A 17009-nucleotide genomic window follows, 5' to 3' on the forward strand; every position below is an offset into this window, starting at 1 on the left:
CTAGAGCAGCCCCCCCCCCCCCCCAAGTCCCCATGCAGTGACCCTGCTGTCCCTATCATGGCCTGGCACTGCCAGCAGGGAGGCCAATGAGGCAGTCACTGCCAGGGCACTGGGCCACGTCCACACCTGCCACGAAGCCAGTGGCCTGGGTGCCCTGCTCCTGTTCCCAGAGATGAGCTGTGGCTAGTGGCACCAAGCATTGGAGAGCCGTGAACTAGTTAAGAGACTTTATTCTAGTAGCTATAATTACAGTGCTTGTTTGTCGAAATGAAAACTGAAAACAAGTATACAAAACAGTTGATTACTAATTGTGTATTGAAAGCAGTAAGAGGTTCCACGACACCAAATAAACCAGTTCTGAGGATTTCCCCAAGATAAAGTTGAACGGCTCCAGCTTCTTCAGTGTTTATCAAAATACGAAAGAAAAAAGTAGACGTCGTCGTTTCGGTGGCAAACCTGACCCTTGCAGGCTGAGGGAGTGAAAGCACATGTGGACGGGGGCTCCGGGGGTCCCCCTGAGGGCCCTGGGAGTGGTGGCCGCAGCCCCCAGCCCATCCCCCCTGGGCGGCCATGTGGGCACAGGTGCGAGGACAAACGCTAGGGGAGGCAGGACCACCGGAGACAGCAAATCACGGGGACCCTGTCGTGACCATGCAGGGTAGACCATGGCCGGCTCTGCCCCGTCACATTCCCGACAGGAAACGGATCACCGGTGGACCAGACGCCAGCCCTTTACCGCAGAACCTAACCAGGCACGTTTCTCCCTTCCGTGTGTTCAAGTGTTCTCCTTGCCTTGTGTTTTTATCTGTTTTAAAAATGCACTGAGTTCGGGTTAAAAACCAACCACCAAAATCGAGTCCAACACAGACCTAATGCCCATAGGAGAAGCGAGCGCCAGGCTGGCCCTGACAGCAACTCCTGGGGGCCCCGTGAGCCTAAAATCCCTTCTCAGTACTGAACGGTGGGCTGATTCTTTTTACAATAAAAAAAGCTGAATAATATTGCATAGGAGTACCAGAAACTGCCTCGTTGGGAACAGAAACTATTTACATTAAATAAAAACCCGGCTGCAGGCTGCGTCTGCACATTTACAGCATGGTGAAGCACACTGTGACCGACCATGGAGACAGCTTCTGGCACTCACACCACATGAGAGTAAAGCAGGGTGGAAGGAGGGAGTGGGGGGGAGGGGACGCGGCTCACTTCTGGTTCCGGAGCTGATTGGACAGCCAGTCCAGTCCCTCATAGAGCCCGTCCCCGCTGGTGGCACAGGTGGCCTGAATGTACCAGTTCCTGTGGCGCAGCGAGTGCAGGCCCAGCTTGTCCGTGATCTCGGCTGCATTCATGGCGTTCGGGAGGTCCTGGTAGTGGGAGAGGCCAACGACCTCCAGTCAGTGGGCAGCAGGGACCACCCCTTCCCACCTCCCACCCCGCATGGCTGGGGCCCACGGGCACGCATACCTGCTTGTTGGCGAACACCAGCAGGACGGCATCCCTGAGCTCGTCCTCCGCCAGCATCCTCATGAGCTCCTCACGGGCCTCGTTCACACGCTCTCTGTCGTTGCTGTCCACCACGAAGATGAGGCCTGCGGAGCCGTGGGCGTCAGGACGGGCGCCGATGGCGCCCCAGCCTCTCCCGCAGGCCACAGCCCCTCCGCTCACCTTGTGTGTTCTGGAAGTAGTGGCGCCACAGGGGCCGGATCTTGTCCTGGCCGCCCACGTCCCACACGGTGAAGCTGATGTTCTTGTACTCCACTGTCTCCACGTTAAAGCCTGTGGGGGCCACGACCCCGGTCAGCCTGCCACCCCAAGCAGTGAGAGGCCCATGCCCTTACCCTGCTGCACCCCCCTGCCCGCGGTCTCCTCACCTATGGTGGGAATGGTGGTCACAATCTCACCCAGCTTCAGTTTGTACAGGATGGTGGTCTTCCCTGCAGCATCCAGGCCCACCATGAGAATGCGCATCTCTTTTTTGCCAAAAAGGCCCTTGAAGAGGTTTGCGAAGATATTTCCCATGCTGTAGACTGGGGGAAGCAACACTGGCCAGAGAAACCTGTGGAGACAGGGGTCCCTGGGTCTCTGTGCTGCCCAGGGCCAGCAGCGCAGGGGCGCTCTGGCGGAAGGACAGGTCTGACCTCTGACAGCTCACAGGGTGGAAGCTGACCACACCTGGTTCCCAAGCAGTAGAAGGGAGACTGATATACAACCCGCAGAGGGAATGCTGTTCACCGAATGTCTGTGGCTTTCACAGGACGCAAGCTCCTCAACCATGCAACAAGAGGGGCCAGAAACAACCATCCCGGCAGTGACGCAGGCCAGAACCAACCACACCAACGTGACGTGCTCAGAGCTTAGCGCTCACCCACAGACCGGATTCGGAGCCAGACAGCATCTAGGCTCTTGGGCAGCACACAGGCCATGAAGTCCCAGGGGGAGCGACCCCATGGGCCGCATCAGGGACTGCGTTTGCCACAGGCTCCCCTCGTTCAGAGCAGAAACACTGGGCCCAAGGGAGTAGTCTTCCATCCCATAGCCCCAGGGCACAGGAGCCACCCAGGCCTGACCTCCCTATAGGCGGGCACTTTCATTTCCAAACAGGCACCTAGAAGAGCTGCCCACCTTCTCAAATGCACACTGTTTGGGAATCTGGGTGTTTATGGCTGGCTGCCTTTATGAAGCCAAGCACCCAGGCGCTGGGCAGCCTTTACACAGAGTGCCCGCAAGGCCAGGAAGAAGCCTGGCCATCCGGCCCCCACCCCCAGGAGCAGCCAGGAGCTCCATGGTCTGCGGGAGTTGCAGAGGGTACAGGTCTGCCCTGTGTCACCAGCTGAGACCACACACGTTCCCACTCCTGGTCAGCACCCAACACACCCACTTTACCGCCAGGACGCCTGTCAGTTCTGTGCCAGTCCAGTCAGCACTGGGTGGAAATCACCCACCCCACTGTGAACCTGACGCTCCCACAGGCCTGGGCATGCCAGCAGAGGCCTTCAAGCTGGTTTCTGTGCACTTGTTGCTGTTGTTAAAGATTTTATTTTTAAGTCATCTCTACACCCAACGTAGGGCCTGGCCTCACAACCCTAAGATAAAAGTCTCACGCTCCAGTGAATGAGCCGGCTGGACGCCGCGCCTCAGTGCATTTTTGACAGTTTATTGCTATTACCTATTCAAAAAATTAAAATTTAAAACGACCTTTACTGTAACGCTTCCTTTTCTGCAGACAGCCCATTCTCCTAATATACACAGAGGATGACAAATCCTTTGGGAACACAGAACGGACCAAACACACACATTCAAACTCGGCTCGCTGTTGAAATCACTAATGAATAGGTGCCCAAGCAACAAAGACAAACAGAAAAAGGGGGAGACAGGTTCTGGGAGCAATGAGAATGTGGCTGGACCTTCCAGGAGCAACAGACCCAGGAACTCTGCCACCCACGTTCAGGCGGGAGGGTGTGGGTGCACACTGTGCTGCACACAAGGACAGACACCCACAGGCCGCCGAGCCAGGACCCACGGCTGCCTGCATCTGGATGACCGCAAACAGCCATGCAAGTCTCCCTCTAAGAGCCACCAATGGAAGAGAACAAAAGAAAAGAAGGAATTTGGGGGGAAGGAAGAGAGAAGACTATTTCAAAGGAAAAAACAAACAGAACCCCCAACCCTCACATGGCTACAGCCAACAAGGTGGGGACCCGGTGCCCACAAAACAAGAATGGGGAGTCAGAACACAGCAGACCTGACTGCCAAGGTGAAACACACAAACCTGTGCACACGTGATGGAAAAAAAAAGGATACTTTCGCTATGGGGATGTCTTTTTAGATACGACACCAAAGGCATGGTCAATAGAAGAGTTGATGAGCTGAACTTTGTGAAAGCTACAAACTCCCAATCCAGGAACAACCAGGTCAAGGGTCAAGAGAACGGGAAGATCAACCAGACAGAATATTTGCAAGAGACACGCCTGATCACGGACTGCCATCTAAGAAATGCCAAAAAAAACCACTTAGAACTTGATACCCAGCAGACTGAAACTGCATGTAAGAATTTTAAAATGGGTCAATGACCTTAACAGACCCCTCCCCACAGAAGACCTACAGATGGCAAATGAGCACAAGAAAAATCTCCAAGTCAGTATGTCTTCAGGAAATGCAAACGAGAACACCCAGCTGCCCACTACACACCTATGAGAAGGACCCAAATCCCCCACACCCGCACAAGCTGCATAGCATGGAGGGGGGGTCACAGGAACTCTGCCTTGCTGGTGGGGACCTGAAACCACACAGTCACCGTGGAAGGGTTTGATAGTTTCTCAAAAAAACAAACATTGTTGCACGGTGCGACCCAGCAGTCGAGCTTCTGGGCCTTTACACAAAATCCTGGACACGGATGTTTACGGCAGCTTACCCACAACCACCCAAACTTGGAAGAACCAAGATGTCCTCCACGAGGTGACGGGTGAAGAGACTGCGGTCCATCCACACCAAGCGACATCACTCAGCGCTAAAGAGAAATGGCTTAACCACATGTCACTAAGTGGAAGCAGCCAATCCAAGACGGCTGCGCACTGTGGACTCCAAGTGCCCAGCTCTCTGGAAAAGGAAAACCACGAAGACAGGAAAAGGACCCCCCCAGTGGCTTCGGGGATTAGGGAAGGGAGGGATGACTCGGGACACAGGAGGGCTGGGCTGTCAGGGTGGTGACAGCCATCACGTGATGGGTCCATGTCATCCCATACTTGTCCTCCCCACGAAAGGATGGGCCCTGGGTGCTGCAACATCAATGCGGGTCCCCCAGGTGGGGACACTGCCCTGAGGGAGTCTGTGCCTTCCCCACGGTTATGCTGTGAACTGAAAACAGCTCCCAAGGCTTGCAGGATGAGGGGGAAAGGACAGAAATTCTAAACCAAACAAACAAATTTACCATCTGATTGATGGAAACTTCAAAAAACAACACAGGAAAGCGTGGGGAGGAGATTCTGCTGTGACACCCTGCAGGAGCACAGAAACCTCTAGCCTGAAAAGAGCCTGGGGTACAGACACGGACACAGATGCAGTCTGAGAACACCAAGGGTCCCAGCACTCTACCCCAGTGACACAGCAGTGCCCTCAGCCAAGGTGGCGATGCAGGGGAAGGGCAGAACAAGGGCCATGTCCCTGCAAAGAGGTGGAGGAGGGAGGCAGAACTCCAAGAAGGGGACATGCCACAGGCATGGCTTTACAGTGGGGCCTGGCCATCCCAGGGCAAGGGAAAAACTGATGACAGGTACAGAAGGCCCGAGGATGAAAATGAACACAAGAGATCACTTGAAACATATGCCATCCCCACCTGGCTCTGCAGCAGGTGATCCCTCCCCCAGCCATACTCTTCCTGTTGCTGGGGTGAGGGTGATCCAGAGGCTGAGGCCAGCCTGCACTGTCCAAGCGGACCCCCAAGGGGGTGCCATCAGCACGCTCATCTAGAGATGTGGCCATTGCAGTGGAGCCACGACAGGGGTGATCTCGGGGAGACAGGAGGGGGCGGGCTATCTCCACTTGTCTTAGCACTAATGTAATCTTGTCCTTACCATGATCACAGAGTCCTGGGGACCGAGGGGTAAAAATGTCACTTGCACTCTCCCCAGCCCCCACGTGGGCAGGCGGACCATCTCAGGGTAAAACTGCCTGTTAGCCTCCTCCCCCCAGCGTGCCGCCACCAGCCCCCAAGTCCCCACTTGCCCACACACTGCCCCTGGCCTGCTCGGCTCTGCTGAGCCCTCGTTACCAATGTGGTCTGGGTCCTTCCCCTGTGGTTCTTCAACACATCAAACTCTGGAGCCCCAAGGGGACTGACGAGGTGAGCGTGCAGTCTCGGGTGCAAGACACTACCACACAGGCACTTGGTCTCCCCCAGCCGAGAAGCGTCTACACCTGCACCTGGCCCACGACCCTGCTGGCTCCTGGCCTACCCCAGCACATTTACTGTTTTGCAAAATGTCAAGACCTAACAGAGGATCTGCCACAGGAGAAAGGTGGACCTCGGAGCCATCCTGTGGCCTATGTCACACCCTCTTCCACCAGAATCCCTTAAGCTCAAATCAAAATCCATCTTTCCTGCTTACGATGATGACCCTCTGCTTCAGTGAGCAATGAAAACACAGACTTTCTCAGAAGGGCTCCCTCCAGCCCCACAGCCTCGAGGGAACAAGTTTTCCCTCTGTTAGGACCAGAAACAACGTAAAGCAAAGACCTTGGCGGCCCACGTTCTCGGATAAAGAGGTCTATGTGGCTACGGGTCAAGGCCAGCGATGGGGCCTCCGTGGGGAAGCCAGTCCAGCCAGAAAGAAATGTAGCTTTGTGAGTTTACGCCCGTTCCGCTCCAATAAATGAATCCAACATGACTGGTTTAGCTGCCAAAGAGAAAAAACTTACTGTGACTTCCGCCTGCAACCCCAGCCTCTCCTCTGACAGGCCTCTGAGGTTTCAGAGTAAGCAAGGAACAAAGTCTGTCACCTTCTCTGAAATCATCGACTCAGCAGAATCTCTACCAGCGAAGACCAAGATGACCTGAGCAGTTTGCCATCATGGCCAAGAGGCAACCACCAACCTGGAGCTTGATTTGACCCAGGGAGACAAACACATTGGGGTTTGGGCTCCATTCTGCACTGCGGACACGATGCACCACTCGGCCTCCTCCATAAAGGGGAGCTCAGATGTTTGAGTTCCCTACATGAGTGAAAAGCTGGGTGACCTCTCAGCTCTTCATCTTTCAGCCTTATTTTTTAATTTTTTTAACCTTTTTTATTCATTTTTTAAGAGAGAGAAAGAGAGACACAGAGCACGAGCAGGGGATGGGCAGAGAGAGAGGGAAACACAGAATCCAAAGCAGGCTCCAGGCTCTGAGCTGTCAGCACAGAGCCCGACACAGGGCTCAAACTCACCAATGGTAAGATCATGACCTGAGCTGAAGTCAGACACTTAACTGGCTGAGCCCCCCAGGTGCCCCCCCACTTCTTACAAGTTTATTGGACTCACATACAGTAACATGTTCCGCCTCACAGTTCATATCCTCGTTTTGATTTTTCCAGAGCTCATATGCACTAGGAACCGTTTTTTAAGGGTCTCATGAATGAGCAACTGCTTTGTAACAGCCCCCTACATGCACCAGTCGTCAATCACTCAAGCCTCATCCATCCCTGACACAGCAGCCACCTATGTGCACAGGTTATCAATCATTCAAAGCCCCATCCATCCCTGACATATAGATCCTAAGTGTAAAATGGGTCCTCAGGGCTCCTGGGTGGCTCAATCCACTGAGCGTCCTACTCTTGATTCAGCTCAGGTCTTGATCCCAGGATCATGGGATAGAGCCCTGCGTCCACACTCAGCGTGGAGCCCGCATGAGATTCTGTCTCCCTCTGCCCCTTTCCCTGCTCGCGCTCTCTTAAAAAATTAAATAAAAATACATACATAAATAAAAGGGGCCCTCTACTTTTGTAGGCCATATGATCACATGTAATCTCTTGCAAACTGCTTTCTGCACACCAGCTTTGGACTCCAGGGCCTCAGCTAAACAAATAAAACCTCAGGCCATCACCCTGCCCATCAGCACAACATGTCATTCTGTAGCCTAGGGCTTCTTCTACAGCAGAGTATATTACCTAGTGTACCTAGTTTGTAAACACCAGTGGACCAGGAAAACTGAACGTGCCAGTACTAGTGCTGGGCAGATACACCACAGAGCCCTAACGCAGTGTGACACACAGGAATCCACACAGCCAGAGGGGACACTACACAGCCCGGCACACCCAAGGCACCTAAGTGGACTGATCTCTCTTATTTCCATCAGTTTTATTCCTATGACTGACCTATACCTTGTATTAGTTTCAGGTATGCAACAAGGTGTCTCCCTGTAATTACGTGTTCACAACTCTAGCTAACACCCACCACCTCACACAGTTCCATGTTACTCTCCTGTGAGAATTTCCAAGGTTTCTAACACCATCCAGTACTGTCAATGGGTCACCACACTGCCCCCCACGTCCCAGGACATGTCTCTTTTCACCTTCACTCAGCTCCCCCTCCCCCACCACATCCCAGGACATGTCTATCTTCCACCTTCACCCAGCTCCCCACCACCACATCCCAAGACATGTGTACCTTCTTCTTCACCCAGCTCCCCAACCCCCCCTGCCCCCACGCTGTACCACTAGGAACTTTCCATATGAAACACACACTGCAGAACCAGATCATTCTGACCAGCACCCCAAGGCCAGTTCTGATGAGGAACTGCCTAAGGACTGCCATCGGGCCTTCTGGCACAAACCTTCAGGGTGTTTTACGGGACCCAGTCAGGCCCAAGGGCTGGCCCCTGTGCAGTGATCCCAGCCCCCACCCCCACCCCTCACTTCACACTCAGCCTATGGTGGCTGACGGTGGGGGCAGGACCTGGCAGGTCTGACTCCAAGGGCACAACACTACTGAGATTCAATTTAGCTGGCTCTTTGCCAGCTTCTGATTCAATGTGAAATGTAACACCCAGAAATGAGTTTCCTCATCACTTGCAGCTCCTATCAACAGTAACACAGCAATGTGAATACCCAAGGGCCACTGTCCACCGGAACAGGCACCGGTGGGACAGTCTAACCACATGCAACGAACCCTGCTCACCACCAGCTACAAAAAACAAGGCACTGAACAGAAGAACATGTTTACGGTTCCTAGTTCCCCCTTATTCAGTCTTACACTTTTACTTACTGTTTTGTAACATAACTACTCTCTAAACACTTCACCAAACTTCTGTTCTTCTGAAATGTATACAATGGAGCAAAATCCTAAGGGGTGCTGAGCGGCTCGGAGGGTGGAGCATCTGTCTGACACTGACTTCAGCTCAGGTCATGATCTCAGGGCTCGTGGGTTCGAGCCCCACGTTGGGCTCTGTGCTGATAGCTCAGGGCCTGGAACCTGCCACGGATTCTGTGTCTCCCTCTCTGTCTCTCCTCCGCTCACGGTCTCTCTCAAAAATAATTAAGTGTTAAAAAATATATATATATTAAAAAAAATCCTACGTAGGCTAGCCCAATGTAACCAATACCCTTCTACAGAAGACCAATGAATACAAATGTCACATGTGTCTCCAACTAGACAACAAGGACCAACGAGACACAGTCCACGCAGGACCCTCGACACACGTGTCACACTTTCCAACTAGACAACAAGGACGGATCATACACGGTCCACGCAGGACCCTGGACACACGTGGCACATGGTCTCCAACCCGAGAGAAGGAGACACACAAGTTGAGCCTGGCCAGGATGCTGCTGTGTGGAAGAGCCCCTCAGCTCTCTGCATCTGTCCTGATGGCAGACGCAGACCGCTCCACAGTATTTTCTTATTCCTGATTGGTTGCTGGCCACGAGGCCTTCCACTTCTGGCTCCTGCAGTCATGAAGGTCCCACAGTATTCTAGCCCATAGGACGGACACTTGGCCTCCCATTCTACTCTGGCTTACACCTAAGGGCACAGATACCCTCTCTGACCCCAAATGCAGTCAAGTCTGAAAGACTTGTTACTGAAAAAAACTGAAGATCAAAAAAGCAAATTTGCATCAACCGACAACACTGAAATGCACAACAAATTGAGCCGAAAACGGGGAAATTCAAGTAATCTGTGAGCACAAGGCAAAGCAGCATCTGAGAAACCATGGCAGCTGTACAGCACCTATCAGCCTGAGAAGGGTCCTACCACCGACCTTACCGATCCGCGCTAGCCTGGACCAGCTGCAGGGGAACACAGGGGAATGTGTCCAGAGACCCTGGGGCCCCACCCTGGCCACACCCCCAGCACCTTCTCCACGGAGTTGCCCGCTCAGTCTGTTACTCCACCATCCGCAGGAAGCAGCCCTTTGGCTCCAAGCTCAGCACACTCACACACGGAGGGCGAGCAGGACACGAGTGGGGCAGAAGGGTGAGGAGTGCCAGCACGTGCACAGTGAACAGAATGTCAGGGGCATCTCTCTCGGTGGGGTCCCCCACAAACGTGCTGCGGCCAGTCGCTGCACCTTCTCCTACCACATGGACTCCAAGGGGCCAGAGACCCCCGTCCACACCCTCCAAGGACGGGGAGGTAGGAGCAAGCCCTCCTGCAAACCACCCAGGGTGGCAGGAGGTCCTGAAGCTCTCTCGCACAGGGGCCAATCCTCAACCCTCGGTCTGGGTCTTCAAGGGACTTGGAGGGACCATTACTGAGAACAAAATTAAAAATCTGCAGCCCCACCTCTTCTGGTGGAAGCTTGGGGGTGGGGTGGGGTGGGCCCTCCGCCGGAACTCCCAGCACCAGACAGCTCTGAGAACCACTCCTCCGACCCTGTCTGCAACCTCAGGCAGCCGTGGTGGGGGGTGGGGGATGACTCTGGTTCACATGCCTAATCACACCATTCTCCACCTGAAGCCTCTCGAGGGTCCCCACCGACCCCTAGGCCGGACCAGGTCAGCACCCTGCATTCACACTCTGGTGCCACCCTCCACAGGACCCCATCTCTACTCCTCCCCACAGGTCTCCACCAACACCAAACCCCCAACATTAACCAAGAACCTCCTCTCCATCCCCCTCGTCCCCAGATCTGCCTGCCTCACCCTCTGAAAGGCAGCCCCCCCACCCCCGGTACCTGCCTGTGCCCTGGTATCCTTATCTCCCCTCTGGCACCAGCAGGGGCCCACTAGGCAAAGTCAGATGCCTGCACACCACCCGCCAGGAAGGGTCCTCACAAGGGTCGGAGCCGACACGCCCGTGGAGCTTCACAGTGCCACCCCACCATCCCGAGAGGAAGCTGGCAGCCGGCACAGCTGGGGTACGTCCCGTCCTGCAGCTCCATCTGCTCATCACAGGGAAGTCACAGGACAGTGAGTTGCTGGCAAGTGTAAGCCCCCACACAGGAAGCTCCGAGGAACCACCCACCAGGGACCAGGGACCAGGGACCAGGGACCACTGCAGACCCACACGCTCACTTCCCATACACAGGGCGGCTGCATCCACCACATAGGCCATTTTCTCCTGGAAACGGAGGGCAGCTCTTGAGAAGGTACCACAGAGAACAGAATGCAATCTCCCTTGATTTACAAGGTAGTTGCATTCCTGGAAAATTCAGAACATCTATCAAGGCTGCGTACAAAAAAGAAAAAGTGGTTTGGTACACAAACCACGATGGAGTGTAGGAAATCACTTTTTTTTTTTTAAATTTTTTAATGTTTATTTATTCTTGAGAGAGAGACAGACAGACAGAGAGGCAGAGAGAGAGGGAGACACAGAATCTGAAGCAGGCTCCAGGCTCTGAGCTGTCAGCACAGAGCCTAACGTGGGGCTTGAACACATGAACCCACAAGATCATGACCTGAGCCAAAGTCAGAAACTTAACCAACTGAGACACCCAGGTGTCCCAGAAATCAGACTTTTTATGACCTGAGGGCACATGGAACATACTCTTTCTGGGGATGAGGACCACTGGCCTGCAGCAGGTCTCCCCAGGCCCCCCTGCCCTCCTCACCTGCTCCTGACAGTTCTCCAAACAGCCACGTGCCCCTGCCTGGGAGAGGCTTTCTGTTACCAGACCCGCAGGACCCTGCACCCCATTCCGCTCACTGCCCCAGCACCACACATCCACCCGTTCCCTCCTCTGAGGCACACTTCCTGGGCATCCGAGACTGACCGTCAGGGACAGGAGGAAAAACTGTAAAAGCACATCTATCAGGGCGCAGAAATTAATCACACACATCTACACATACACTTCTCCTAAAAATGAGTTTGTGGGGAAGAAGCCATCCAGTCAACAATGAACTCCACACTGGAGCAATATGACCGTCCTGGACATTTCAGGGAAGGAACTAAGACTGAAAGTCACTGTTGACTGCATGGGACCTGCCCTCAGGTACCAGCAACGGGGACTTAGTGCCTTTTCGTCCATCTCCCCAGGAACTGGCAGTCTCCCATCACTTTGACAGACAAAAACACTGAAAACTGTAAATATCTTCAGCCAAGTTTCACCACCAAAATCAACACAACAGACAGTATTTTAAGTATAAATTAATGGATTCAGTTAATTAGGAACCCCGTGCTCACCTACAGATGACAGGAAAATTCACAGGATAACGCTGTTGACAGCAATGTTTGAGACAGCCTTTGTTTTGGATCCAGTGATCAAAACGCTGGCACGTCTAACTCACCCTTCATTCCCACTCTTCACGAAGGAGACCAGACGGAATCCTGAAATTGTTTCCTTGGCCACTGGCCGAAGTCATACCGATGGGAAGACTGACACTTCACAGTAAAGTTTTCAGGACCTTAGAGAACCAGAACCCCCAAGCTTCCTGTTTAGCTTCCATGTACGACTCCACAAAACTGATTTCCTACGTAACACAAACCGAAAAGCATCAGGTATTTGCCAGATGAAGTGCCTCTTAGAACCCTTTCCGGCACCCTTTCAAGGAGCAAAGCTTATTGAATTCTGACTAAACGCTAGTTAGTGTTTCCCAAATCTACCATGCATTTCCAACTTCTAGAACCGTGTGTGGATCATAACTGGGCATCCAGTAATTTATGGTACGCACTAAGGGTCACCTCTGTGGCCTCAAGAGATACAGAAAAGTTGTCCTCCTGAACAGAATCACTCCCACATCTGTAACATCTCCCTGCCTTTTATGTTTTTGTGGTTGCTTCCCGACTTTAGTCACGGCTGCCGATGACAGGATGCCAAGCTCCGGTGGCCACGGTGTGCAGAAACCAGGAAATAGGGGTCCATGGGGACCCAGTGGAGGGTGGCACGTCCCCGCATCAGTCAGCTCTGCCACTGCTTCCAACTCCTGGAAGGAAGCTGAGGAGGTGGGTGGGCGGGGGGGAGAGGGGGTTGCTGAGGGACTCCTAGGAATCAGGAGCTTGGATGCTTTTGTGCCAACCTTGCCACGTTGCTTTCCACTAATCAGGCCACCTGACCCCTCCAAGTGTGGACCACCTTCCTGAACAGTGACAAAGCCATAAAGCTGCAATGCCATAACTGTCACACACCTATGCTTTCAAGAGTGCCTAATAATCACCAGAACAAGCACCCGAGCGGTTACACTGTGACCTGGAATTACCCCCTTCCCCCACACACTCATAAACTTGGCAAAGCCGTCCTTTGCCAGCAGGCAGGGTTCCGGCCAACCCTCTCCCAGGTCAAAATCGCTTCTAAAAGACTGGACACTGCCACACCAATGAGGAGCAGAGAGCACAGCTCAACTCTCTCATTTCAGGAACCCTGAGACCCGGCCTCCAGGCTCTCCAATGAGCACAGGGGTTTCCATGTGACTGTGACATCACCTCCGCAGCTCATAGCCCACACTGACTTTACCGGAGCCCACGGGACAGGGAAGTGCAGTCGAAGTGTCCTCTTGAGTTGTCCATGACACAAAGCAAGTAACCAGACCACATGACCTACAAAGCAGAACCATGAGGGGCCAGAACCAGCTTCCCCTTCTGCACTTTCCTTAGAAGCTGATTGCTCAGCACGTAAGTTAGCCGTTTGCCAATCCAGACATTTCCAGTCTTGTGTCTGCAGACAGGGACCATGCCAGGGGGCCTCCTGGAGACAGGGACCTGTGCGCTCACCCAGCAACCACGGACCAGCTCTGCACTTGGACACCACCAGACTTGGGGCTCATACACATACACTCCGCCAGGGGCCTCCTGGAGACGGGGACATGTGCGCTCACCCAGCAATGACAGACCAGCTCTGCACTTGGACACGACCAGACATGGGGTTCATACACACACTCCTGCCAGGTGGCCTCCTGAAGACAGGGACGTGTGCACTCACCCAGCAATCAAACCAGCTCTGTGCTTGGACACCTCCAGACTTGGGGCTCATACACATACACTCCTGCCAGGGGCCTCCTGGAGACAGAGACATATGCGCTCATCCCAGCAACCAGACCAGTTCAGCGTCGGAAATGGCCGGACGTGGGGTACGTACACACACACACACACACTCCATTCCTTCCATGCAGACCCCTCTGCGAACAGCGCTTGCACTTGTGGCCACTCATGTGGCTGCTGAAAACTGCACACACCTGGCCAGTGTCAGCGGAGCCACGACGTGGCCCGGCGTCTCGCACACACGCACACGCACGCACCGCTGGAAACGCAGGTCCGACCATGCAGACGGCGGGCACACAGAGGAGTGCTGACCACTCGCTCACTAGTTCTGAAACAAGCCTACCGGGACACCCGAGCGGCAGCACCCACTTCCGGGACCCTCTCCTCTCGCCACGGGCGCTGCTGCAGTCCTGCGGGACCGACCAGCACACAACTACTCGGTGACTGGGGAAAACGGGAGGGCGGGCCGCCGCACGGCTCCGGGACTCGGCACTGACAAGCAAGCTACCGTCTCCCACGCCCAGACCCACCCCGACTGTGCAACAAGTAAACGCAGGGCCGCGGAGGCAGCTCGCCCCTGACGGCCCGTCCACAGGTACACTCCGCAGGCGCCAACTAGGAAGGAAGAGTGTTCTCATCTCCGCCAGCCGCGACCAGGAAGTAGGCCCTGGCTTGCAGCAAGTTTTGGTAAAGGGGCCCCGCACAGACGCGGACGCGCCCGCCGAGCGCCCGGATCCTCCGCTGGCAGCAAGTGCCCAGCACTCAGACCCCGGGACCTCGCCCCGCAGCCCCGCCCCCGTCCTGCCAGCCAACAGGAACTGGGCTCAAACCCTGGCCGTCGCGTGACCTTGGCGGCGTCCCGGGCCGCGGGCTCCAGTTTCCTGGTCCTCGAGACCCCGAGGCGGGAGGCGGAGCAGGCGGAGCAGGAAGCACCGCTTCCTGCGGAGCCCGCGGCCTGGGCCGGACTTCCGGGCGTGCACCCCGGCGGCTCCGGGGGGAGCGAGAACCACGGCGGAGGCTCGGGGGCCCCGCGGTGCGACTGACCCCTGCCCCGGCCTCCGTCCCCGGGACTCCTGGCCCCCGGCGCAGCCCGCGCCCCACCCCCCCGCGCCTCGACCCCGATCCCGGTCGCGGCGCCCCCCGCCTCCACCCGGCCTCAACTTGACCCCCAGCCCAGCCCTCTGCGCCCGCCCCGCCTCGATCTTCATCCCAACCTCGACCTCGGCCTCGACTCGACACCCTCCCCACACTCGACCCCCGGCCCGGCCCTCCGCGCCGGCCCCCGGCCCCCGGCCCGGCCTCGGGCCTCACCGCCCCAGCCTCACCTCGGCCCCCGCCCGGCCTGTCCTCACCACAGCCCTCAACACCCTTCCGCCGCGGCAGTGGGCAGTGCGTGCGTAGCCCTGGCAGGCCCCCGCCACCCGGCCCCTGGCCCCCGGCCCGCCGCCTCACCCTCGGCGGCCGCGGCGAGGCTACTGCTCCGAGCCAGGCGTTGGTTTCGCTCCCACAAGATGGCGGCTCTGACGGCGGCCACGTCAGTGCCTGCTGCCGCGGGGAACGCTGGGGAACGAGGCGGGTCTGCCCGCGGCCCCGCCCACCCCTGCTGCAGCACGCACGCGCAGACTCCTGGCTGGGGGCGGGAGTGCCGGGACAAGGACTCCGCCCCGCCCCGGGCCGCGCCCCTCCCGCCTCTGCGCTTGCGCACTCGCTTCTTCGACTCGGGGCGGAGTCCGTCCGCGCCTCTGTCGCGCTTCTTAGGGGAGGTGCCAGGTAGAACCCACCGGTCCATTTTGTAGATGGGGAGACTGAGACGAAGAGGGGATTGCGGGCCCGTGAGAGGCGGCGCCCGGGTGCAAGAGAGGGTTCCTGTTTCCTCCCCGGCCAGGCAGGTCCCAGCGGACCAGCGGGCAGCGGGCTGCGGTCCCTTTCCCCGGGCGCCAACCCCCGGTGTGGTAATGGTGGCCACCAGTAGGTGGTCCGGGTCCTGGAGTGACCCAAGCAGCCGCGCGCGTGCCCGGAAGAGCGCCCCCGGGGAAGCATGCTGCAGATCACATGAAGAAGCCTTCCAGTTGGACAGGCTGAGCAGGAACCAAGCCAAGCAGGGGACAGTGCTGCTCTGGGGTGGTCAGGAGCCCAGACCCAGGAAACTGGAAGGTGGAGACCCCTTCTCCGGGAAACCTTGGGCGGATCAGAAGGGAGACGCGGACAGTCGCCTCCCTTCTCCATAGTCTCCAGGCTCAGGGCTTGGCTGTGGACCCCACAAGGAAGCTTACTCTGGCCTCCTGCCAACCCCGGTTCCCCTCCTTTCTGCCACCTGGGCTCCTTCCCCCCGCCCCTCGTGCTGGTTTGAGGAGTCTCCCACTCGAGAGGGTTGTTACGATTGTTGGAGGGGTTCTCCAGACCCGTGTGTTGTAGAGGGCACAAAGCAGGGCCATCACCTGTCAGAGAAGGGAATGAGGTATTTTGCTGCCTGTAGAGCAGCCTCCTGCTCCTCTCTGCCTCCCTCCCCCGTCTGCTCCAAGCTGGGGGGCTGCCCCAGTCCTCCTCAGCTGCCCTCCAGCCCCAAACAATGACAAACCCATCTTCTGAGAGGCTGATGGCCCTGTGAGCCAGGCCTTGCAGGTCCCACCTGGCAGTCCCAGCCTCCCCCAGACCTCACCCCTTATGGATGAAGCAGTCTGTGATCTGCACCGCAGCATCTGCCCCCAGTGCTATCATCCTCCCTCCTCTGCCTGAGGCTCCCAGCTCAAATGCGACCTCCATGGATCTGCTTGGGTTGTCTGGGGGGTCTCTCCTGCCCTAAACATGCCACAAATGCTCAGGCAAAGTTACCCTCAGGAGTCTGTATCTCTAGGGAGTGACACAAAACCTTCTGCTGGTGCTGGCTCCCCACCCCCAGAGAGCCAATCTCCCACCAAACGTCTTCTGAAGCTTCCTTTGAAATTTAAGCTGTGAAAAAATATATAGGCATGAAAGATACATGCACAGTTTTAGGAAGATTAATTCCTGTGTATCCACCTCTAGGTAAAGGCATTCACTTTCCCTCTTGATTCCATCCACCTGGTGTGTCCTCTCCTGAGGAAAGGGACCATCTGCAGGCCAGGCCACACATTTATGGGGGCCCC

General features: G+C 56.0%; 1 protein-coding gene across 1 annotated transcript; it reads right to left on the reverse strand.

Moving 5' to 3' along the window:
- Positions 1–213: 213 nt before the first annotated feature.
- On the reverse strand, positions 214–15491 carry ARF1 (ADP ribosylation factor 1). Its single transcript, XM_027050662.2, has 5 exons — positions 15337–15491; positions 1869–2053; positions 1663–1773; positions 1462–1586; positions 214–1361 (listed from the first exon to the last, which is right to left on the reverse strand). The coding sequence occupies exons 2-5, from the start codon at positions 2014–2016 to the stop codon at positions 1200–1202; spliced, it is 546 nt and encodes a 181-aa protein (XP_026906463.1). The 5' UTR covers positions 2017–2053; positions 15337–15491; the 3' UTR covers positions 214–1199.
- Positions 15492–17009: the final 1518 nt, after the last annotated feature.

The sequence above is a fragment of the Acinonyx jubatus genome, chromosome A1, assembly GCF_027475565.1.
Source record: "Acinonyx jubatus isolate Ajub_Pintada_27869175 chromosome A1, VMU_Ajub_asm_v1.0, whole genome shotgun sequence".
Classification (NCBI taxonomy): Eukaryota; Metazoa; Chordata; class Mammalia; order Carnivora; family Felidae; genus Acinonyx; species Acinonyx jubatus.

What these genes read in the sequence shown, in the direction of transcription:
- ARF1 (XM_027050662.2), bottom strand. Translation starts at nt 2,016, where the DNA reads ATGGGAAATATCTTCGCAAACCTCTTCAAGGGCCTTTTTGGCAAAAAA. An exon ending in GACCACCATTCCCACCATAG is followed by an intron (nt 1,774 to 1,868) that starts GTGAGGAGACCG and finishes TGGCCCCCACAG; the next exon opens with GCTTTAACGTGGAGACAGTG. An exon ending in CTACTTCCAGAACACACAAG is followed by an intron (nt 1,587 to 1,662) that starts GTGAGCGGAGGG and finishes ACGGCTCCGCAG; the next exon opens with GCCTCATCTTCGTGGTGGAC.